This window comes from Mirounga angustirostris, unplaced genomic scaffold, assembly GCF_029215605.1.
Source record: "Mirounga angustirostris isolate CCGP_5_RB_7025 unplaced genomic scaffold, mMirAng1.0.hap1 SCAF_13, whole genome shotgun sequence".
Lineage (NCBI taxonomy): Eukaryota > Metazoa > Chordata > Mammalia > Carnivora > Phocidae > Mirounga > Mirounga angustirostris.
The window spans coordinates 36,629,611-36,653,482 of NW_026991721.1; the positions used below are offsets into that span (position 1 = coordinate 36,629,611).

The 23,872-nt window shown below is 45.8% G+C and overlaps 1 protein-coding gene across 2 annotated transcripts in view; it reads right to left on the reverse strand.

Moving 5' to 3' along the window:
• The window catches only part of NELL1 (neural EGFL like 1), an 808,674-nt gene extending 791,032 nt beyond the window's left edge, over positions 1-17,642 (reverse strand). For both annotated transcript variants that reach the window (XM_045894008.2, XM_054512010.2), the window contains exons 1-2: positions 17,479-17,642; positions 9,082-9,210 (exon numbers count right to left, since the gene is read on the reverse strand). In XM_045894008.2, coding sequence (XP_045749964.1) covers positions 9,082-9,210; positions 17,479-17,533 — 184 coding nt within the window. In that variant the 5' untranslated portion in view covers positions 17,534-17,642. The remainder of the gene's footprint in view (positions 1-9,081; positions 9,211-17,478) is intronic.
• Between the last annotated feature and the right edge of the window lie 6,230 nt (positions 17,643-23,872).

Genomic DNA, 23,872 nt, shown 5'->3' on the forward strand with positions numbered 1-23,872 from the left:
ACAACCATCTGTCCTAGCTGATTTAAAATACCTGCCAAAAGATATTTTGGCAGATGTCCTTTGGTTTCTCTTAAGAGAAGCTGTATCTTTATCACATCACATTTATTTATTCATTCCTGCTCTCATGCATTAGGGAAAAACAAGCAGGAGGTGGAGTGGGGCTGAGACGAAGACTCTGCAGGTATAGATCCCTGAGTTCAAATCCTATGTCTGTCACTACTGATAATGTGAGTTCCAGGGACTCTCTAGATCTTTCTTCATCTGTATGATACGATATGAAATTAGTACAAAAGTAGGAGTGTTGGTAGAAGGATTAGAGACAAATAAACTTGAGGAGTTGAAATAATCCTCTTTTTAAAAAAAACATTCAGTTCAGACAACAGCTCTCCATCCTCATTAGGAATTTAGTACAGTAGGTAATTGCAAATACTCTTTGGAAGAAAACAAAATAAATTCAGTTGTCTGAATTTAAATGCATAAATCGAGGGCACCTGGGTGGCTTCGGCAGTTAAGTGTCTGCCTTAGGCTCGGTCATGATCTCAGGGTCCAGGGATTGAGCCCCGAGTTGGGCCCTGAGTAGGGCTCCCTGCTCAGTGCGGAGTCTGGTGGTCCCTTTCCCTCTCCCTCTACCCCTTCCCCTGGCTCATGCTCTCCATCTCTCTCTCTCTCTTTCAAATAAATAAATAAAATCTTTAAAAAAAAACAAACGCATAAATTGTTTAAAGTTATCTGAACTTACTTTATACTTATTTATTTGCAAATTGTCTGTTTCCCCTTAAGAGCCAGACGTTGTCTGATTTGCTGTATTCCTTGTACTTGAAAGTGCCTAGCACATAGTAGTAGATACCTGCTACATATTTAATGAAAAAATGTATACTTGCTGAACTCTTAATAATAATGATTAACATCTAATTTTTTATTGCTTACAATGAATTTGTATTATCTAAATCAACCCCTAAGAATTATCTTTTTTGTTTTGTTTTGTTTTGTTTTGTTTTGTTGTTGCTGTTTTTAAAGATTTTATTTATTTATTTGACAGAGAGATAGCGAGAACAGGAACACAAGCAGGGGGAGTAGGAGAGGGAGAAGCAGACTCCCCGCCGAGCAGGGAGCCCAATGCGGGGCTTGATCCCAGGACCCTGGGATCATGACCTGAGCCGAAGGCAGACGCTTAACGACTGAGCCACCCAGGCGCCCCAACCCCTAAGAATATCTTTATCATAGACATTACCATTATTACCCAATGTCCTGAGAGGAAACACATTCCAAGAGGTAAAGTAATTTGCCCAAGGCCAATATGTTAGTATGGAATTGGTACATATGCATAGTAGTTTCTAAAAGAGTTACTATCTTTTTACATTCTCTGCTTTCTCTCTCCATCTCTGTTCTCCTTAATGTACTATTTGATGGGAGAAGGAGCATGACCGAGAAAACAGATTTTAGTGCAGATGTTAGAAGTATGCATATTTGGGAAATTATTTATTTTCTCTACGATATACATTTAGTCACATAGCCACTGAATGATTTTCCAGAATATGCCAGTGCAGGTGTTAATTTGCCCAGAGACGAACTAACCCTCTCCACTCCCACAGCTTGCTTGAGTTTTATTTTGGCAAGAGCAAAAATACCTATATTTGGGAGATGCTGGTATGTGAATTGAATCACTCCACTAATTGATTAAATGCAAAGTTATACTAAATCACTCCACTCAAAGTGAGGTTGACTTGTAAATGCTCCCAGAGGTAATTAGTGACTAGGCGCATCCAATCAACAGAAAAAACAATTCAGACTTGGGCAACAGTGGGTGGCAGGAAATGTGGAAGATCAGCATTAAACAAACCCTTTGGGTAACTCCATCTTATTCAGAGTTTCTAAGCATTAAGAGCTATAACTCAAGCTTCAAGTACCGTTTTGTGAAAATGATTACACAAGAGCAGTGCTCCTATGACATAGAAACTACATATTTAATTCCTGTCCATTTTTCAAGGTCTGCTTCGGGTGCCACCTCCTCCAAGGAGCTTCCCCAAGTTATCCAGTGAGAAGTTTCTCTTCAACATACTCAGGACTTTATAATCTACAACAAAGCCAGTTCTCCTCTTCCCCTCTACATTAGAGTGTCCAAGGGCATTCTGTGTTTGCCCTTCTAGACTATAACCTCACTGGGGTCAAGATCTTTGCCTTATTCATCTGTGTCTCCCACAACATCTAGCATAAATCCTAGAATGCAATAGGTGCTAAAAGCCTCAATCTTCCCAAAGTATCCCACATTAGCCTTTGTTCTATCTTGTCACGTAAAACATACTACTTGAAAGATACTATCTATTTTTTTTCTTTAGAAACTCTTCTAAAATAGAACTCCTGAAAGGTAGCATTTTCCTGGCAGGAGAAAAAAAAAGCAACACATTAAAGAATCTGCACTCATGCATATTCTAATTCACTTTTATAAATGAGACACCAATGGACAGACACATCCTCCCAACTACTTAAGAGCAAGGCACTGTCAGTCAGAGAGAAGTACGGTTCCAAACCCTCAGATCTTCTCTGAGTCCCATTCAAGGCCGAGCAGCGATTTTCCAAAATGATTTTTGAAACTCTAAAGCTGGTATTTAGGATGTTTTTCAGCTTAGAGAAAATCTATGCCAGTCTTACACATAGCCATTCATTCTCCCTGCCCCCTTCCCCAATCCCTAGTAAAATATAATTTGTTTCAAGTAGGAAGGGAATAAAAATCTTACTTATTCTATTCTCTGCACTATACAAGGACAGCAGTGACAAAGACAACCCTAAAAGGCTGGCCAGCCCCAAAATAAATCCTATCAGGCTTTGGAGTTGGTATTTTAGGAGTGCTTCCAGTTAAGTAAGCTTTCTACTTAAATTCATCAATATTATTAATAGACTAGCATTGAAATGAAGGTTTTCACTCCCTTAATATAGATCAAATCAGAGCTGGACTTAGGATGGTAAAATATGAGAAGGAATAAAAATAAATGAAGAATAATGAATTTGTTTTTCACACTTTACACCTTTCAGAGTGCCTTCTCATACACTGTCATTTAATCCTTACACCCAATCTGTGTATTCTTCCCATTTCCAGATGAGGAATCTGGAATCTTGTATATGAACACATATACATTGAAAACATTAAGTGACATATCCCTGGCACCCCTAAGTATTCCCTCAAGGTACTTTGATTTACTCATTGATAAAATGGGGCAATAAAAGTACTTACCTTATGTGGTTGTAGTGAGGATGATATAAATTATTACATATAAAGTCCTGAGCCCTAATCTTCTGTTCCCTCCCCAATCCTCTGCTTTTCCCGCTATCCCAATCTACCACTGCAGGTTAAAATCTGACACTAAGAACACACAAGATGAATAATACACATAGAAGGCCAAAGTTATACCCTATTATTTAAAAATGTATGAACTCACATCTAATGAGAGCTCACCATGTACCAAATACAGGTGTAGCACCTTATGTGTATTAATTTATTTCATCCTCACTACAACCATATATAGCAGATCTTATTATTACCCCACTTTATCAATGAGTAAATGGAAGTACTCTAGGCAGTGAGCTTAAGAATCTTGCTAGTTGCCATCATGTATTAATATTGAAAGACAGGATTTTGTAGCTTGCCCATATTAAATGTGGTGTGGTAAAAGAGTAAAATCTCAGAGCCTCTCTAGACTTGCACAGTCCAACAGAGTAACCCCTAACCACATACAGCAACTGAGCACTTGAAATATGGCTAGTGTGGGCAAGGAAATAAATTTTGAATTTGAATTTGAATTAATCTGAATTTAAATTTAAAATGAATATTCAAATGAAACAGCAGTTTTCAAGACACTGGGTATCAGTTCCTGAAGGGCAGTAATCCTTGAAAATTGGAAAACAATAGAGAAGAGCCCTACAACTACCCAAGCTTATTGCTCCAGGAGAGGTCCCAAGCTGTGTCAGAGGAATAACTCAGGCAGAGCCCAGCAACTTCCCTGAGTTGAGGTGACAAAGCAGAGAGTTAGGGGAGACACCAAGGCACTTAGATTTCACAGGACAGGAGACATGAATGGAGACAACAGCAGAGAGAAAAAAGTATGGATCTCTCTCAAGATCAGTACTCAGTGGATTACATGCATATGAGAAAAGTACCCAAAAACACAGAACCAGCACCCAAAAGGTAACAGTGCTCAATATACACACAAGGACAGAGAATACTACCTATTTCCACCACTTAAGCTGAAAATTCTCACAATTCATAGGGAATTGGGTAGAAGGTCTTGCCTCAGTGATGGGAAATAATTAGCTCTACTCTAGGTGTTAGCATTAGCACTGCTTTGGGCTATCTAAGAAACCTTAAATGTAGGATCCAAAAAGATCAAATTGTTTCCCAGTAACTTAACTGTGTCCTAGAAAAATACCATGAATATTTATAAGAATTCAAAAATAGCACTAAACAAGGTAAAATCACAATGTCTGGCATTCATTCAAAAATTACCAGGCATGCAAGGAAGTAGTAATCAGGAGAAAAAGTAATCAATCAAAATTACAATAGAATTAGCAGTCAAGGACATTAAAAGAGTTATAACTATGTTCCATCTATTCAAAAAGTTAAATGGAGACATGGAATATTTTTTAGAGTCAAAACTAAATTTACAGAGATGAAGCCATAATATAATAATATATGAGATAAGAAAAAAACACTAAATGATACTAATAGCAGACACTACAGAAGAAAACTTCAGTGACCTTGAAGTATAGCAGTAGAAACTATCAAAAATAATAGAGAAAGAAAAATGAACTACAATTTCTGAAATGAACAGAATATCAGTAAACTATGGAACAACTTTAAGCAGCCTAACATACATGTAATTGGAGTCCCTAAAGAAGAGAGATGGGGACAGAAAAAAATATTTAAAGATATAATGGCCAAATTTTTCCCAAATTTGATGAAGTACAAGAGATCTCATGAAGAAAAAAACATAACGAACACCACACTGAGGTACATCATAATCAAATTGTTCAAAATCAGTGACAAAGAGGAAGTCTTAAAATCAGAAGAAAATTACCTACAGAGGAACAAAGATAGGGTGACACAGATTTCTTGTTGGAAACAATGCACATGAGAAGACAACGAATCAACATCTTTAAAGTACTGAAAGGAAAAAAAAAAACTGTCAACCCAGTATTCCATACCCAGCAAAAATATCTTTCAAAAAATGAAAACAGAATACTTTTGTAGACATACAAAATCCAAAAGAATTCATCACCAGCAGACTTGCACTACTAAGAAATGATAAAGGAAGTCCTTCAGACAGGATGAGAACGATACCAGATGGAAATAAGAATCCACACAAGGGACCAAAAAACACAGAAAATCGTAACTACATGGGTAAGTACATGATTGATTTTCTTATTATCTAAATCTCTTCAAAAGATAATTGACTGATTAAATAAAAACAATGTCGTATGGGAAATAAAATGTGTGATCACAGATTGATGACCAAGAAAAAAGAAGTAAACTATTGAAATGTTCTTAAAATATACATGAAGTTGTATACTCTTACTTGAAGGTAGATTGTAATAATTTAATGATTTTTACTATAAAGCCTAAAGCAACCACTAAAATAATGAAAGACTTATAGATAATAAGCCAGCAAAGGCAATTAAATGGAATCATTAAAAAAAAACTTCAATTAATCCAAAAGAAGCCAAAAAGTGGGAAAAATGGAATAAAGAAGACATGAGACAAGTAGAAAACAAATAGCAAAATGATATATTTAAATATAAACATGTTAATAGTGACATTAAATATAAATGGTCTAAATACCTGTAAAGACTCCAGAAGGAAGTAAAGAGCATGGTAGAGAAAACCTATATCATCTTAGGGAACACTTTAAATCATTATGAACAGCACAGGTCAAGAATAGAGATGGGGCTATCTAAGAAAGATCTGTAGGGGGCCTCTTTTCCCATGGACAGGAGACCCTAAAGGTTCCTAGAATGTTATACCAGCAGAAACACTGCCAACTTGTACTGAAGGAAACTGAAAGAGGATGAAATGAGAAAAAGCTGAAGGACTTCAATAATTCTACAGGCAGGGAACAGGCTGATAAAACTACTTAACCACAAACACGTGCTACTCTGCCTGAAAAAGGAAGAATAACTCAAAGGAATGAGTCATGGGCCCAGAAGGCAGAGCCAAGGACCACACAGGATTATTCCCAAGCCCCGAAACTCAATATTTGAGTTTGCCTTGCTGGATTTCAAAATTTCTTGGGATTGGTGGCCCCTTTCTTCTTCCCATTTCCTTTCTATTAGCAGGGCTATCTATAACAGGCATCCTACACTTGTCCCACCATTGTATTTGGGAAGCAGATTACCTGTTTCCTACTTTTCACAGATCCATAGATGGAGAGGAGTTTTGCCCCCAAATTTATGATACTCAGAGTCACAGTCATACCTGATTTAGATTATTTAGATAATCAGATTTGGAATTTTTCAGCTGACGAGATTGGATAAGATTTTGGACTTTGAGCTGATGCCACAATGGGCTGAGATTTTGGAGAATATTGGGATGAGGTGATTGTATATTGCATGTGGGACAGACATGAATCCTTGGGGACTAGAGGGTGGATGGTGTGGTAAGCAAAATAATGGCTCCCCAAAGATGTCCAGGTCCTAACTGCCAGAACATGTAACTATGTTACCTTACATTGCAAAAGGGATTTGAGCCTATGATTAAATTACAGATCTTGAGGTGGACAGATTATGCTGGATTATCCAGTTAGGCCCAATATAATCACAAGTGTCCTTAAGGGAAAGTCCTCCTCGGTCAACCTCCCATAATGAAGTTACTCTTTCCACCAAAGAAGCTGAAAATCCCTCCCCATGGCTGGAGCCTGCTAGACATCCCAGAGGTAATTGCCAAAGCAAAGAACACACAAAGTAACAGAATTCTTGCCTAAGAAGCCCACATTTGTGGAATAAATAAGTGAATGAGTAGTGAGTAAAGTAGCACATAGGACAGAGGAAATTTTAATTCAGTTAAAAATGTGTATTTGTCACCTATTATGTGCCATGCATGGTACTTGGTTCAAGGGATGTAGGGATGTATCTAAATAGAGGCAGAAGTCTTAATGAAGCATGACCTCTCAACAGTAACTGAGCAGACCTTGTATAAGGCAAAAAGAAAAGTAATTCCATCTGTATTCTCTTAACCACACCCAGCTTAGGAACTTCACCAATCCCTTAATAAGAATAAATGGAAATTAGCATATCCATAGTCTTGTTATGTATCATCATATAATATCTGTAGATTTATTATATACCATTAACAAGACCTAAGTGATCCCTACAGTATATATATGTAAATCTCATCTCTTAATACTGGTCCAGCCATTCTAAAATAATCCTTTTGCCGTCTTGACAAAAGGCTGAGTTAAAAGAACCCTGCCAGAAGTTTTCACAGAGGAATGCCCAAACTGCCTGACTATCATATCTAATCAGGTCACTCCCCTGCAGCAACCTCTGCAAAGGCCCCCACTGCTCTGAGAGTGAAGTACAAAACCACTAACCTGGCACCACAAGCGAGGATAAGAACTACAATCATTCACAAGTATACATGGCCTCCCACCTATCAGAACGGATACCGGCCATAAATCATCAGTGTATCTAAGCCCCTGGATATCAGCTAAATATCAGTTCTGCCCACGGGGTCCAGTGTAACCCAGCCCCTCCCTGCCTCTCCAGACACTTGCCACCCCTTGGCCACACTAGACACCTTGCTATCGGTTTCTGCCTTCAGACCTTCATACACACTGTTTTCCCCGCCCAGAGTGCTCTGAACTCCCACCCCTCCCTACACCAGGCTTGCTATTCATTTTTCAAGTCTCTGCCGACACATCCATTTTCAGGGTAACCTTTACCTGACCACTACTATCTCTTCCACCCTGGTTAAATCAGATCTCCCTGTACTCCTCGCTTGGGCAGCCTATACATCTCCTTCATAGTAAGGACAGCTATTGTAATTCAATAATTCCCCGTGCAATGACTGTTTTTTTCACTCTATCCTAGAAGGGCCTGCACCTATCTTTACTTACTCTTGCTGGTAATCCTATGTTGCCTGGGACACAGCACGAGTTCCATATTAACAGCTAGGACTTACTGGGGGTCTACTATAGGTATCAAACACTGTTTTAACCACTTCATTGGAGTAGCTCCTCTAATCCTTATAACAGCCCCATGAGGTAGGTACTAGTATTTTAGATGAGGACACAGGCACAGTAAGGCTAAGGGATTGCCCAAAGTCTCAAAGCCAGTAAGTGGTAGGGTTGGAATTTGATCTCAGGCAGTTGGGCTTTTAAGAAGCACACTACAGTCCCTTGATAATTGAGAACCAAGTAAGCTGCACCCCTAAGAGAATACAGCCATAAAACATCCTCTGTGCTCATGTACCCATTATATAGGAGAGATAAATATATGAATAAGAATAGGTGTAGGGGCGCCTGGGTGGCTCAGTCGTTAAGCATCTGCCTTCGGCTCAGGTCATGATCCCGGGGTCCTGGGATCGAGCCCCGCATCGGGCTCCCTGCTCCGGGAAGCCTGCTTCTCGCTCTCCCACTCCCCCTGCTTGTGTTCCCTCTCTCGCTGTGTCTCTCTCTGTCAAATAAATAAATAAAATCTTAAAAAAAAAAAAAGAATAGGTGTAGATATAGTACAGATACGGGTAAAGATATAGATAACAGTTGAAGACATATCCTGTAAAAGTAATGTGGCTGGCCAATGGTTTCCAAGAGCTTTGCAATTTCACTCAACTTGAGACCCCCACCAAAATACCCAAGGAAACATTTCACCGCCAAACCAAAGAGTTCACACCCATGCCTCTAATACCCCCAGCCCACCCTCAGAACACCCCTCGGTTATCTGCTATACTCTTGACATTTCTGAACATACCTTATGACAATAACACAAGAGAAATCACAGAGGTGATCCTCTGGCACACACACACCACATGAACACTCCCCAGACAGATCCTCCTCCCCAAGTTCCGCCTCCATGCAAAGGAGGAGGTGCCGTTACCTTGAAATAAATATGCTTTGCTGGCATTGTGCAGTCCGGACACCTGAGTCACTCCAAGGGTGGTGTTCATGAGGTCGAGCTCGGTGATAATATCCATCTGCAGGTCAGGGTCTGTCCCAAAGCCCACCACTGAAAAGGAACAGAGAGCCGTCTTGGCTTCAAATATAGACTGTTAGCAGCAAAACAGAACAGAAATTATAGAGGCCTGGAGTGGCAGGGAGTACAAGGGAGCCAGTGAAGAGCTTGTGGAGATGCAACCTTCGGGAGTGGAAAGGGAGAACAACTCTGCTCCACAGCCCCCAAGACACTGGAGTTTCTTTGTCCCTTCCCCCACCCTCACTCCCCGTTCATTATGGATTGAGGATCCCTTATCCAAAACCCTCAGAGCCAAATAGATTCCAGATTCAGAATGTATCATATGTTGGAAAGGTAATATGCCCTAAAAACTACATTTTAGGTAACACCCTAAGCAAAGTCTGAATCAGTACCCCATAATCAAACACAGTATTTCTGGACCAAGAAGTGTGATGTTTTCTTCCAGCTGGCAAAACAAAGACTATACGTAGCCTCTTATCAGTTGAGGTCAAGTTTCGCCACCAAATGAGTCCAGCTCAGGGTAGCTTTTGCTGTCCCGTGGGTTACGAAGAAACTTGGGGCTTCCAAACTTTTTCAGATCTGGGGACTGTGGCTACAGGATCGTGGCCCTGATCTACCCGCTTCCCAAACTGATGCAGCAGCAAAACCTGACACCACCGTCACCAGTAAACACCTCCGCGGGGCACTCCCTCCGCATCAGGCACAGCCGTGATACCATGATGCCGAGGAGGGCCATGCCCCTGTTGGAGCAGGGTGGCGGAGGGACTGGCCCAGAAAGGGAAACAAGAGCCGTATGTTCCCTCCAAGGGGATCCCTGAATGGAAAGTTAAATTCCTAGACAACTCTGTTGGAGAACCTTAGTGCAGAGAAACATGGCCAAGAGCCCCCTATCACCCGATCTGAGAAAGGCAAAAGCTGAAAGCTTGTCTCTCACCCAGGGGGCGTTCTGTGCAATGACACACTCATGACTGCAAAGTGACTTCCAATGATAGGTATTAATAAGGCTAGAGATCACTGGAAGGGACTGTGGGCAAGCCGTTCATAAAGGCAGCATCTATCTACACTTAACATCTCAGGAGTGCGATTCTGATTGCACAGTCGGAAATGTTTTAATCAGCTACAGCTGTCAACTTCTGTCTGATGGCAAAGCAGTTGCCGAGGCAAGATCTGGAAACCCAATTTGTCCCAGAGAGGCTGAGTGAATGGATGTTCATCAGGACATCCTGAGCTATTACAACCTCCTCTGTCCTCCCCCGCCCCCACCCCTCACCCCACAGATTTGGGAAAGGAGATCTGCCCTCTCCTTACTCTTTTCCTATGAGGAAAACAGGAGCTGCTATAGCAACAGAAGGTTGGGCTAGGCAGGCTCGCCAAGGCAGACAAAGGGTTAAACTGAAGGCACAGTGCCTAAACTGCATTCTCGGTTTCTCCTCGTCCTCTGAACTAAAGGTTCAATTTCCCCCTTCCAAATGCAGCCCGTTATAAGGCCCGTTTACTCGAGGACAGCTCTTCCTTCTCTCCATTCTGCATCCATTCATCCATGCAGTACCTTTTCAACAGGTATTAGTGAGCGCTTACAATGTAACACACAGTGCCGGGGACTGGAGCTGTCCTCACAGAGCACGCAGTCCTGAGCTAACGAGTGAAGAGGAGGCAAAAAAAAAAAAAAAATAGATAAGATCATCTGAGATGGCAATAAATGCCATGCAGAAAATAAAACAGAGTCATGGAATACAAAGCAACTTGGGTGGGGCTTTAGAAAGGACATTCAGGAAGGGCTCCTTTGAGCGGAAACCTGAATGCCTGCAGGGCTGGCAGTGGCAGGTTCTGGTGGGGGGTGCGGGGACAGCTTTCCAGGGATAGAGAATAGCCCACTGCAAACCAGGAACAGATATGGCACATTCGGGCCACAGATAAAAGGCCAGTGTGGCTGGAGCAGAATGGGCAGGGAGAGAGTGGTCGAAAATGAGGCCAAAGAGTAGGGCCTGCTTTGTGAGCCACAGCAAGGAGATGGATATTATCCTAATTGCAATTAGGAAATCATTGGAGGGCTTAAGGTGTGTGTTGAAGAGGAGGAGGAGGAGATGCTCCTACTTTACATCATGATCTCAGGTAAGTTCCCATCCTACCTGCTCATCCCTCACACAGACTCCCTTCACAAAGACTGGTCGAATACCTACTCTGTGCAAAGAAGGACTGAGCCACTGGGTGTCTATCAGCCCAAGTCATGGTGATGTTTTTCTCCAAGTGAGCTCAGATATCAGCAGTTCTGTGATCACCTTGAAAAGGCAGGAAAAGAACTAATATCTCAGTTTGATCTATAGTGTTGTTCACCTATATGGCAAAAATTAAATCAAGAGGGATCTGAGGACCTCCAGGCTGGTCTTTCTCTGGCTAGGAATTCGGAAAGTGAGCTGGGGAATGTGCCCTTAGCTGGACACGAGAAGACAGAAGCGTCCCTGGAGCCCCAGTGCCTTGCACAGGGGCTGACAGCTGGTACGCCCTGAATTTAGGACCTAAATAATTAACTGATGAGTGGGCGCACCATCACTGCTTCGGGTACAATGACCTCCGAGCCATATGCGTATCTAGGGATCCCACCAGACAACAGGATGGCATTCAGGCCAAGGAAACAATCTTTGAAAAAAACTGTGGTTGAGGGGCGCCTGGGTGGCTCAGTCGGTTGGGCGTCTGCCTTTGGCTCAGGTCATGATCTCAGGGTCCTGGGATCGAGCCCCGCATCCGGCTCCCTGCTCAGCGGGAAGCCTGCTTCTCCCTCTCCCTCTGCTGCTGCCCCTGCTTGTTCTCTCTCTCTCTCTCTCTGTCAAATAAATAAATAAAATCTTAAAAAAAAAAAACTGTAGTTGACTTGATTATTGGATTCAAATCTTTACCCCTCCAGATCCACACCCTTTGCTGCGGGGCTTTCCAATTCCTTCCACTAGAGTGAAAGTAAACCTCTGCATCCTTTGACTTTGAGCCTCGCCATCTAACTTATTTGGATCATTGGGATGCTTGGGATGTTAGCAATATTACACACGCAGAGGCCTGAACGTGCTTGTGGGGTAGGCCTTGTTCTCTTGCACCTCTGCACCATGATGAAAAGAACATGGCCCCACGGCTCCCCTGGTCCAAGGAGACGGAGACACATGGAGCAGACAACCCACTTGAGTTTGGCACCATGCCCAGCCAAACCAGACCTAGATGAGCCAGGAACAGAACAACCTACAGACATGTGAAACAAAATAAATGTAGGGGTTTTTTTGTTTTGTTTTTTGTTTTTGTTTTGTTTTTTTAAAGATTTTATTTATTTGACAGAGAGAGACACAGCGAGAGAGGGAACACAAGCAGGGGGAGTGGCAGAGGGAGAAGCAGGCTTCCCGCTGAGCAGGGAGCCCGATGCGGGGCTTGATCCCAGGACCCCGGGATCATGACCTGAGCCTAAGGCAGACGCTTAACGACTGAGCCACCCAGTCGCCCCAAAATAAATGTAGTTTTAAGCCACTGAGTTCTGGATGGTTTGGTATGCGATATTATTGTGGCACTAGTTGACCGAAGCAGGGACTAAAGACCCACTATAATCGTCATCCTTAAAATGCTCCCAGACTAGGAGCCCTGCAACTAGACAAGCCTAAAAGGCACCCAAACAGATTCTGTAGAACTAGCAGAACACCCCATTGGTGCCCTTGGATCCCTGTCCCCAAATGAGAACACAGCACACTCCATCCACAAAGTGTTGTGGAAACAACACTAAACCAAGAGCCAGTTTCAGTCCTGTCTCCTCCCCCTACTAACTCTTGGAAAAACAACTTCATTTCTCTGAACCTCACTCAGTTCCCTCATCTGTAAAATGAGGATGATCATACTGCCTCCGGCCTCCTAAGGTTTTGGTGATAACTATGTGAACATGCCTAGCATATACGTGGTGCCCAGCTGGGCTTTGCAGCATTTGTCTTTCATAAGACAGCTCCCTGGTCCTCAACTCCACTGGAATTGTGCAAAACGTACAGATGTCCCCCTTCCTCCCAAGCCCTCCACGTGCCCAACTGACCTGGAAGGGCTTCTCGCTCTGGCTGCGCTTAGGGGAAATCTAAATATTAAGTCTACACTCATTCCTCCTCCTATAGCCGAAAAGTGAAGGGATCCCCCGGTTTTAAGATAACTGTATCGCTCTTGTTATGAAAACATCCCATAAAAACAGAACAAGAGAAATCAATTAGGCTTCCAGATACACTTTTCTCCCCTCCCTTTAATTGGTCTCCTTCAGGATGAAAATGCCTTGTGCCAATAGCAGGATGTGTAAAAGAGAGTACTTTACACACTGCCTCGGGAATCAGAAAATCTATTAATAAGATAGCATTTACGTGGCCTCTCCTGAACCTTATGCAGTATGACAGCGTTGGTTCCATAAAAATAATTTTTTTTTTTAACGTTTCTGCTTCTTGTCCAAGCCTGGAGTTCCTGCGCTTTCCAAGGAAACTCTATGCAAGTGCTCTACTTTGGCCACTGCTGCTCTACAAATGGCTGAGCCTGGGAACTGGACTTCAGCAGGATAAAAGGCATCTGGGGAAGAAACATCTTTTTAAAACCTGGAAGGCAGCATGTCACCGTGGCAGAAGCACTAGGGGCCTGGCTCTGGGATTCACAACCTCCACCCTAATCTACACCTGCTATTGTTGGCCACTCCACAGTCCTGCCCAGGGAGTGCTCAGGCCCAAAGACCATTCAGTACACCTTCAGGGTCCTGGGCCTAAGCTCCCAAGCAAATCCTCCTGGGCCTGGCTCACTCCAAATCTAATCTGGGCTCACTGCCCGCGATGGCCCCTGTTTTCTCCTGTTCAACACAGAGAAATAGGATGCTGAAGAGATGCTCCAAGACCTCAGTTGACGGCAGGATTTCACAACCAGTTGATCGGATTCGGACCCCTGGACTCCTGCAAAGATCCCCAAAAGCAATACCCTTGAAGAATATGTTCTAGGCCTGTTCCAAGTCAGCCAAATATTGCACGTAATCACTGCAGGCTGGGGGCTCTGTTCACAGCTCTCTTATTTCAGAGTTAATGAAGAGCCAGGTAAGCGCTTCGAAAAGGAAAAGCTCTCCTTTCCAGCAGGTGGCAGCAAAAGGCAGCAAAGGGGCCCCAAGGGCTCCCCGCAGCCCCCACCTCCCAGGCCCCCACCACCACCACCATCCTGGCCAGGTGACCAAAACAAACAGGAAAGGGAATTTTGTATTCATCACACAGCCAAGCCATCGGAGAAAACTCGTGGACTTAATACGTTATTACCACTAATAATGTAGCCTTCTAAATTGTCATTATTTAAGTATGTACCTGGAAATCCCAGAGTGATCTTTCACCCAGAAATAACAAGAACTGGAGAACAGCACCTCCTATCTTGCCTCCATTTTACTCTCTTAAAACAAGTTCCCTGAACAATGAGCAATTTAAGCAGCTTCCTGTGACACCTATCATTAGATCTTTTCATATGTAACTGCTACGGCACTGCAGGGTTCCTTTAATTAAAATGTGCCTGATATCATCTATTCATTTCCATTAAAAGGCGATATCTGAGCAGCTCACTAAGTGAACCCCATGTTTATTTCATCCTGGACTGTTAACAGCCCAGACAACAATTGTCCCTCTTGACAAATAAACTTTCCAAGCGGCTGTTTGGATCCTGATAAACTAATCACGACCCAGCCTCTGCTACCAAAGAGAGTGGAGGTTTGATGCAGGAATGGTGGTTCCTGGGCAAATCAAAGAGGCTGCCCGCCCCCCCCCCCCCGCCCCATCGCCGCCCCAGAAAACTGCTGATCAATACCCCTTCAAAAGACAAGACATTGTAAGTGAAGGACTTGAGATATAATTCCAAAACCACCCCCCATACTGATTCTTATGATAATTTTTGTAGAAGAAATATGTGGCCTCTGGTGTTCAAGAAGTGCCAAGGGGCACAGAAAACCCAAGCTCCCTAGCAACTGCCACAACCAATAGGGCAGATCCTCCCATGCTCCCCCGCCTGTGCAGAGGCTCTGCCCTCTGCCTGGGATGCCTTCCCCACTCTGCCCACCTGGAAAACTCCCTGTAAAGCCTTCAAACACAACCCTTATAATGTCACCTCCTGATTAAAGCCTTCCTTGACCATCAACCACCCCTCCCCAAAATTCATTCCTACCATTTCTCCTCTGTATTGCTTTCATTGAAACTTCTTATATTCCCTCCTCTCCTACTACCCCCGCCCCCGCTCCCTCCCATCAAGCTGTAGGGAAAAAAAAAATGTTCTCCAGTTTCTACCTAGATTATCAGCTAAGCTTTAAGTTCCTGGAAGTCAAGGACCAAGTCGTTTTCTCTCTGCATAAGCAATCCTGGCACCCAGCAAGGCGCTCAACTGTTCCTTGAATGAGTGAATAAATACATGAATGAATCTCTCCTACAACAGAATTTTTACAAGATTTAAAGGGGGTTGGTGTGGGGAAGGGAAAAAGACTGTGTTCTTCAAGGTCTCCACTAGCAATGCACCCCGGAGGCACAGTCCATTCCGGATGGGGGCATTTTTTGCCGACTTTTCAAAGAACTAATGAGAACAAAGGATTTAGGCATACCAGTAACGATCTGCACTTGAGGATGTGAAATGACCAAGAAGCTGCCCCCTCCCCCATCTAGTTTCTCTCTCCTCCGTCCCTCCATTAAGATGCCCACCAGCACCAGATTCTCTGGGCACGGGACTGGTAGCCCAGTTTCTGCACTAGCCTCGCCCGTCCTGATTTTCTGGGGGCGCATTTCTTCAAGTGTGCTCTTGGTTTTAAAAGCCTAGCCCATCCCGATGTGCCCCTACCCAAGAAGCAACTATTCTAGACTGGACTGAGCCTTGGCGTCCCTGCAGCCATGGGAAGCTCAGATGAAGACAGGAAAGGGAGGAGGATTCCTTTTGTCCCTGGAGAAGTCCAAACCCGTTGCTTTTCCATTAAGCAACGGGAAAGCTGCTACCCTCTCAGACCTGGGTAAATGGAAAAGACCAGCAGGAAACTCTAGACGCCCAACTTTGTATCCTCAGGCGGGCTAAGTGCCAAAGAGGGGCTCCTGGGGCGCAGGCGGAGGGAACTTTCAGGCTAACCAAGGCACGGCACCCTCCCCAGCCCTTTCCCCATAAACTTGCTGCCTGACCTGGGATGGAGGCTATGCCTCTAGAAAGGGAAATGCGGGTGGTAAAAGAAGAAAAGATAAAGGGAGGGGTGACTGACTACACGCCGGTTCTGGGGTGCAAGGTCGGCAGCGCGTGCTAAGGCTGGCTAGCACAAGAATAAAAATTCGCCACGCTCCCACCCCCACCCCCAGCATGGGAGAGCTGTATTTTTGTCCATACTGTGCCTACTCCACCCCACCCCACCTTCCCACCTCTACTATGAGACCCGTGGAGAAGACGACTGAGAAAGGGTCTCCAAACCCCATGAGCTATGGGGGCTGGGGCGAGTGGGAGTGGGTGGAAGGAGGTGCTCTTAGAGTCCTCACAACTGCGTCTCTGAAGGCAGAACGAAGGGGGGACTTCAGAAATTACGCCAATTATCCTCGTCCTCCCTCCACAATCCCCAACCTGCAATTACAGCAAGGGAAAACTGGTTGGGAGCTTGAGAAAATCTCCCTGGATTGTCTCCACGGTTCCCATTCCCCCGAATTATTGTTCGTCCAGGCCTTGGAGACTGGGTGGAGGGGGAGAGAATGCTCCTGGAGTTCCCCTGGGGAGAGTCAAGAGGGGACCAGGCGAGACCACGGAATCCCGCGGTTCGCCCGCGGCCCTCACCCGGTGCCGTGCCCTCCCCGGCCGCAGCCGCGCCTGCCCGCCGGCCGGAAGCGCTCTGTCTGCGGGTGCGACTCCCGCGGCTGCCACTTCCCCGCCCGACCCCGCGCAGGAAGAGCGGTTTCCACCGCACCTTTCAAGTTCGGGGCTGTGGGGCTCACGGGCCGAACCTGCTGTGATTTCGACCCGGAAGCTGGTTACTAGGAGCAGAAGGGTGCGCCGGCTCGGCCGCGCCCCTCACTCCGGCGTCCTCGAGGCCGCGTCTCCAAGGAAGGGGGCACTCATGGGGGCACTCATGGGGGCATCTTCGAGCCCGTGAGTCCCACTTCTCACCCTTTCACCTGCAGCAGGGCAGAGCGATCCCAGGGAGCCATCCACGCCGCGCCGCCCTTCCCGGACCAGCGCGGAGCTCGTCTCCAGGTCTCCCGACGCCTGTGCGGGCACTGGGCACAGCGGCGCGGCTCCCCCCTTCCCCGGGATGCCTACGACCGCCCCAGCCGTGCTTACCTGTCCTGGCGGTGCACACACAGAACCACACAAGTAAAATCACATCCCTCGGCATCGCTCCCGAGGGTCCCCGCCAAACGGGGCGCGCGGAAACCAGGAGGAAACAAATGCGCCTGGATCCCGAGGCGCGCCGGGCACGGAGCCGCCAAACTTGCTAGCGGGCGGCGGGGGAGGAGGCTCGGCGGCGCGGGAGGAGGCTCGGCAGCGCCGGGTGCTGCGCTCGGGGATCGCGCCCGGCAAGGCGGCCCCGGCCGCCCCGCCCCCAGCCCGCCCCCCACCGCGGGCGGCGGCGGCGCCGGGCTCGGGCCCCGGCCCCCCGCTGCGGCTGCGCCCGCCTCGGAGCTGGGGCGGGAGCGCGGGGCTCGGCCGCTCCTGCAGGTTGCGCTGGGCGCCGGGATCGGGTTCTCCTGCTTGGTCGGCCGAGCTGCGAGGACCCGGGCGGCAGGCGCGGAAGCCGCTACTACCAGGAGCACCGGACCTGGAGTCCTGGGACGCGCGGCCGAAAGGGAGACGCCGAAGACGCCAGGCGCCTCCTCGGCTTCACGCGCTCCAGCCCAGCCGCGCTGGCCTCGCCACTGTCGCCGGCTCTGCTTCGCCGCCGCGGGGGGGGCTGCCGAAGTTGCCACAGTTCATCCCGGCCGAGACGAAGACCGCCGAGCCCTCGCGGGTGGGCTTTTCCCCCCCGCGGGAACCCTGACCCTGGCGACGCGACCGAGCGCGCCCAGCCCCTCCCGGGAAAACAATTACTCGCGATTTGCTCAGGCAACTGCGCGGGGAGGGGCGGGGGACTGAGGGGGATGGCGGCTGAGTCCGCGCTCACCCCCTGTACCTCTGTCTCCTCTCTCGGGTGGACCCCTCTCTCTGGGTACACGCTTTGGGAGTGCGGGGGGTGGCCGCCGACGCAGGGGGCACCGAAGAAGGGTCCCCGAGCTGGAGTGAGCTACAGTGGGGGCTTGGGGGGAGTCTATTTGCAAAACTTCCGGTTCCGCAGGGCAATTCCTGCCCCATAGGGGCAATTCCTAACCATTTTTTTTTCTCGGTGACTTTATGGTTCTGTCAAAAAAGCCCTACTCAACTTTCATAGTTACGTTTTGGCCTCTCCCGCAGTTCCTCTGGGACCCTCCTCCCACCCCAACACTATTCCCCGGGGAGGAAAGTTAGACTTTGTTGTGGGCAAGAAGGGGAGTCCTCTTCCTACTCTGTGACCCCCTTCCGGACCCCGGGCCTTCCCTATAAAGATGTTCCAGGTTTTGTCGCACTTCCATCCAGGAATGTTATTTATAACCAGGATGCAGAGTCATGAGATCAGAGGTGACAGAACCTCTGATTTATACCAAATGAGCCCCCACGGGATTTAAAGCTCCTCCACTAGCCCACACTGGGCTCCTCTCTCCGAGCCCACCCCACCCCTTTAACATTTGCAATCCCAGGGGAGGACAGGGAAACTTCTTTCAACAGCCCTCCCTCATCACCGGGAAAACCAGTTCCAACGTTTCAGAATTCTGTTCACTGATAAGGATCTGCCCTTCTCACTTCTTGCACCCCCTCTCACTCCCCATATTTCTAACCCCTACATAACCAGGACCCCAGGAGACCCCATTGAAGGTCACCAGATTAGCAGCACTGCTTATTAAGAGAGAAGCTTCCGCATGCTCTTCTGATCTCTGCCCTATTTTTCTGGATATTTCTGTATGAAAGCCACTGTCCCACTTGGCCCTTCACATTGTGGTCCCTTGGCAGATGAAAAAGAACGTGAACGAGCAGGTAATTTGGAGCTCCTGATGGCTGAGGAGGAAGGAGGGAAGTCAACAAAGAAGTGTATTGTGTACTTTAGAAGTTGAGCTGAAAGATTAAGAGGTAAACGGATGTCAAAGCTAAACTGATTCTCCAACTCTTCTGGGATTCAGCTCAAGCCCAGAGGGGATCTGTCTGCCTTGACTCTGTGCTTCGTTACAGAGTCGGGACGTTTTCCTTTGACCTGGAGCATGTTACATTTAAAGCCAGCCTTAAAATCACATATCTTGCAGAAAATAGGATTCCTCAAGTGTAGCTGGGCTTTGTGAATGAGAATACCCACAAACCATGTTGTGTTGTGAGAGCCACGGCCCCTCCCTCCTCGGCAGTTTTTAAATACACCTTAACAGGAGCAGCCTTTAGTGGTTTTGAACTATTGTTTCAAAGGTCCTTTTATTGATGTCAGAAATCCTAGAACCCCTGGAAGTCACAGTGACCGCAGCAAAGGGAAAAGGTGGTCTGGGTAAGACCTTTAGAACTCTCTGGGTCTCTGTAATTAGTTGGTCCTGTGGGACAAGCTTTTAGCGTGTTCCATTAAAAAATAAAGCAAGACATATGTTCTGTCAAAGCTCTGCACCATCACATCCATTAACAGTAACAAGAGTTAATCTCAACAAGGTCATAAATCTTCCTACGTAACTAAGTACGTCAATCTCCTCCTCTAAGTGCATTTCTTGAGTGGGGATTCTGAGTGTGTAGACTTGTTTGGCTAAGGTGACTCACAGAATACGCCCAGCAAATTTCTGTAGTGGCAATGAAGGGACCACGTGGCTGTGCAGATGCTTGAGGTTGGGATATTGCAATGGGACCTGTGCTCAGTGGAGGAAGCAATGAGACTGGGTTTACCCAATGCCATATCCCAAGTATACCCTGTCCTTCTGAATAGCTTCCTTCCTGATTTCTCCAGGAGCCAGGAGCTTCCTTTGATTATCCCTCTGCCTCTCCTTCCTGACCCTTAAATGTCAGCCCTCTTCTCTTCCTCTTGGAAGAAGAATACACTCACTCTTCCGAGTTCTCATTGAGCCTCATGGCTTTCAATACTACCTATACATGGATGATTCTGCAATGTGTATCCCCAGCCGCAGTCTCTCCTTTGAACCCCAGGTTTATCCACCCAACTACCCATTAGGTATCTTACCTGTAATATGACCACATCATCAAAATCAAAAACATTTGTGCTTCAGAGGACACTATAGGAAGTGAAAAGACAACTCACAGAACAGGGGAAAAATTGCAAGTTATATATCTGATTGAGACTTGTATCTATTAAGAAACTATTACAAGTAGACAATGCAATTTGAAATTGGGCAAAGGATCTGGATAGACATTCCTCCAAAGAAGATATACAAAAAGCCAATAAACACATGAAAAGATGCTCAACATCATTAGCCATCTGGGAAATGCAGATCAAAACTACAGTGAGGTATCACTTCACAACCACTAGGATAGCTAAAATCAAAGAGACAGATAATAAATGTTGACAAGGAAGTGGAGAAATTAGAACCCTCATATACTGCTGGTGGGAATGTAAAATGGTTCTTCAAACTGTTAAACATAAAGTTACCATATGATCCAGCAATTGTATTCCTAGGTACACACAAGAGAAATGAAAACATATGTCCACACACTAAGTTGGACGGGAGTGTTCTTAGCAGCATTATGGATAATAGCCAAAAGGGGGAAATAGCCCAATGTCCATCAACTGATGAATGGATAAAATGTGAAATATTTATAGTGTGGAATATTATTCATCAAGAAAGAGAAATGAAGTAATCGTGCACACCATAACATAGATGAGTCTTGAAAACCTACTAAGTGGAAGAAGCCAGTAACAGGGGACCACATATCTTATTCCATCTATAGGAAATGTCCAGAATCAGCAAATCTACAGGGACAGAAAGTAGCGTAGTACTTGCCTAAGGCTGAGGGGAAGGGGAAGGAAGGATCAGCAGGTGACAGCTAAAGAGCACAAGGTTTGTTTTGGGGGTAATGAAAATGTTCTAAAGTTGATTGTGGTGGTGGATGAAGAACTCACAGATTAATATACTAAAAGCCATTGAATTGTATACTTTAAATAGGTTCACTGTGTGGTATGTAAGTTGTATCTCAATAAAGCTGTTTTTTAAAAAAATTTTGTTATGGGAAAAAAATTATAATATGGCCAAATAAGGACTTTTGATTTTTCCCTCCTCCCAAACTTGCTTCCTGCTGCCTTCTAAGGAGACATGACCAGTCTTCACCGGGTGCTCCAACCAAATAACCTGGGGTCATCTTTGACTTGCTTTCCCAATACCCCCACATTCAAGCCAGCAAGCCCTGTCAGTACACCTTAAAGAAAAACCCCAAATCAACCACCTCTTACCACCCTTCACTACTCCCACCTTGCTCTAGTCCATCACTGTCCCTTTCCTGGTCCACTGCCATCAATTCTCCATTATTCCCTCTGCCTCCTCTCTTGCCTCTTAGAATTCACTCGCCCACCCCCCACCCAGCAAAGTCTGCTTTTTAAACCATGTGTTCAATCCCATTCCCTTGCAAAAAATACCCGTGATCTTTCCCACCATATTTTGAAAACATCCCAACATCTTGCCAGACCTCTGCCCACGTTCCCAGCTGTCTCTCTCCCCACTCCCCACCCCTTGCTACCTCCAGATCAGCGTTCTTGCTATACCTCAAACATTCCAAGTTCATACCCTCCTCATGGACTGCTCCCACTCCCTGGAACATTGTTTCCATAAATCTCTGTGTGCTTCTCTTTTTACATCACTCAAATCTCCACTCAAATGTCAGCTCTTTGGGAGCCTCTACCTAAAGAAGGGGTCTTCTTCTCACTTCCCAGGGGTCTCTCTCTCTTCCTCCTTACCTAGCTTTATTTTTATAGTGCTTATTCTTATCTGAAATAACGATGTAGTCGTTGACTTATTTATTCTGTCCCCCAGTGCAATGCAGTCCCACAAGAGTAGGGTTTTTGCCTTTCTTTTTCATCAATATATCTCCCCGCCTAGAACAGTACCTAGCACATTTTAGGAGCTGGATAAATGTTCATTGAATGACTCAGTGGATGCTCTCCCAGGAAGCAACATGGAGAATGGACATTTCTCACTGGCTATCACCAAGGCAACAGAATGCCTTATCCCCCTGGGGGGACTCCATTGCTGACTCTTTGTGGGACAGCAGATTCCACAGAGGGCAAAGCAAGAAGGACTCTTTGTAGTATCCAAACTGGATCCACAAGCCAGAGGCAGATCCCAGGCAGAGAAACTTTGCATCTCATTTACTGCCCCCAGTCCCCCTCCCCCAACTGCTTTCCTTTGTCCAAACAGCCTTTCAATGACCTTCACATTTACGGACACATAACAAGCTTCCTTATAAAACTGGAGAAAATCAGAGGATATTGCTGTTACAAATTGGATTGTGTCCCCCACAAAGGGTATTTCAGAACCCTCAACCCCGGTACCTCTGCATGTGACCTTGTGTAGAAACTGTGTGTTTGCAGATGTCATTGAGTCAAGATGAGGTCATGGGGGCACCTGGGTGGCTCAGTCGTTAAGCGTCTGCCTTCGGCTCAGGTCATGATCCCAGGGTCCTGGGATCGAGCCTCACATCGGGCTCCTTCCTCAGCAGGGAAGCCTGCTTCTCCCTCTCCCACTCACCCTGCTTGTGTTCCCTCTCTCGCTGTCTCTCTCCCTGTCAAAAAATAAATAAAAATCTTAATAAAAAAAAAATGTACACAAATACAAATATTAAAAAAAAAAGATGAGGTCATGAGTGTGGGCCTTAATTCAATATGGCCTTCTAAGAAGAGGAAATGCCATGGGAAGACAGAGACAGGGAGAACACCATGGGACAAAGGAGGCAAACGGTGAAGTGTTGCAGCCACCAGGAGCCGGAGGACACAAGGGAGGATGCTCCCCTAGAGGCTTCGGAGGGAGGATGGCCCTGCCAACACCCTGATTTCAGATTCCTAACCTCCAGAACTATGACAGTCTAAGTTTCTGCTATGTTAAGCCTTCCAGTTTGTATTGCTATGATATGGCTGCCCTAGAAATTAATACAAGTGCCAATTTGGTAGCAGAGCCTGGGAAAATGCAAAAACCCAAGTCTCCTTCACAAGCCTGGTGGCCCAGCACTCCCTGAAACCATGCACCCCTAACCTTTGTGGGTATTCTCATTTCCTGGAGGACGCATGCAATCATAAAGAGTATGTGCATGAGTATATTCATGCGCATACTTCTGACTCTGTATGAATATATGAGTTCTACATGGAAAATGTCTACTTCCAATTATTACCTTCAAACTTAAATGACATCCAAATTAGAGGGACTTACATTTTGCTAAGTTAACGGCTGTCCTTCTGTCTTGCAGCTTCAAACACTTTTTGGACCAAAGCTAGGTATCAACCTGCAGGGAGACGGATAGATGAATCTTTAGAGAGACATATAGATAAAGGCAACTCATAATTCTCCAGATGAAACATTCCTGATCTCTACCATCAATAATTTTGGATGAGTTTCAAGGTTCCGATGACAAGAACCAAGGTGTGCCCATACCCAGGTTTTGTTAACTGTTGTGTAAGAAGCACATGTTGTCCATTCCTATA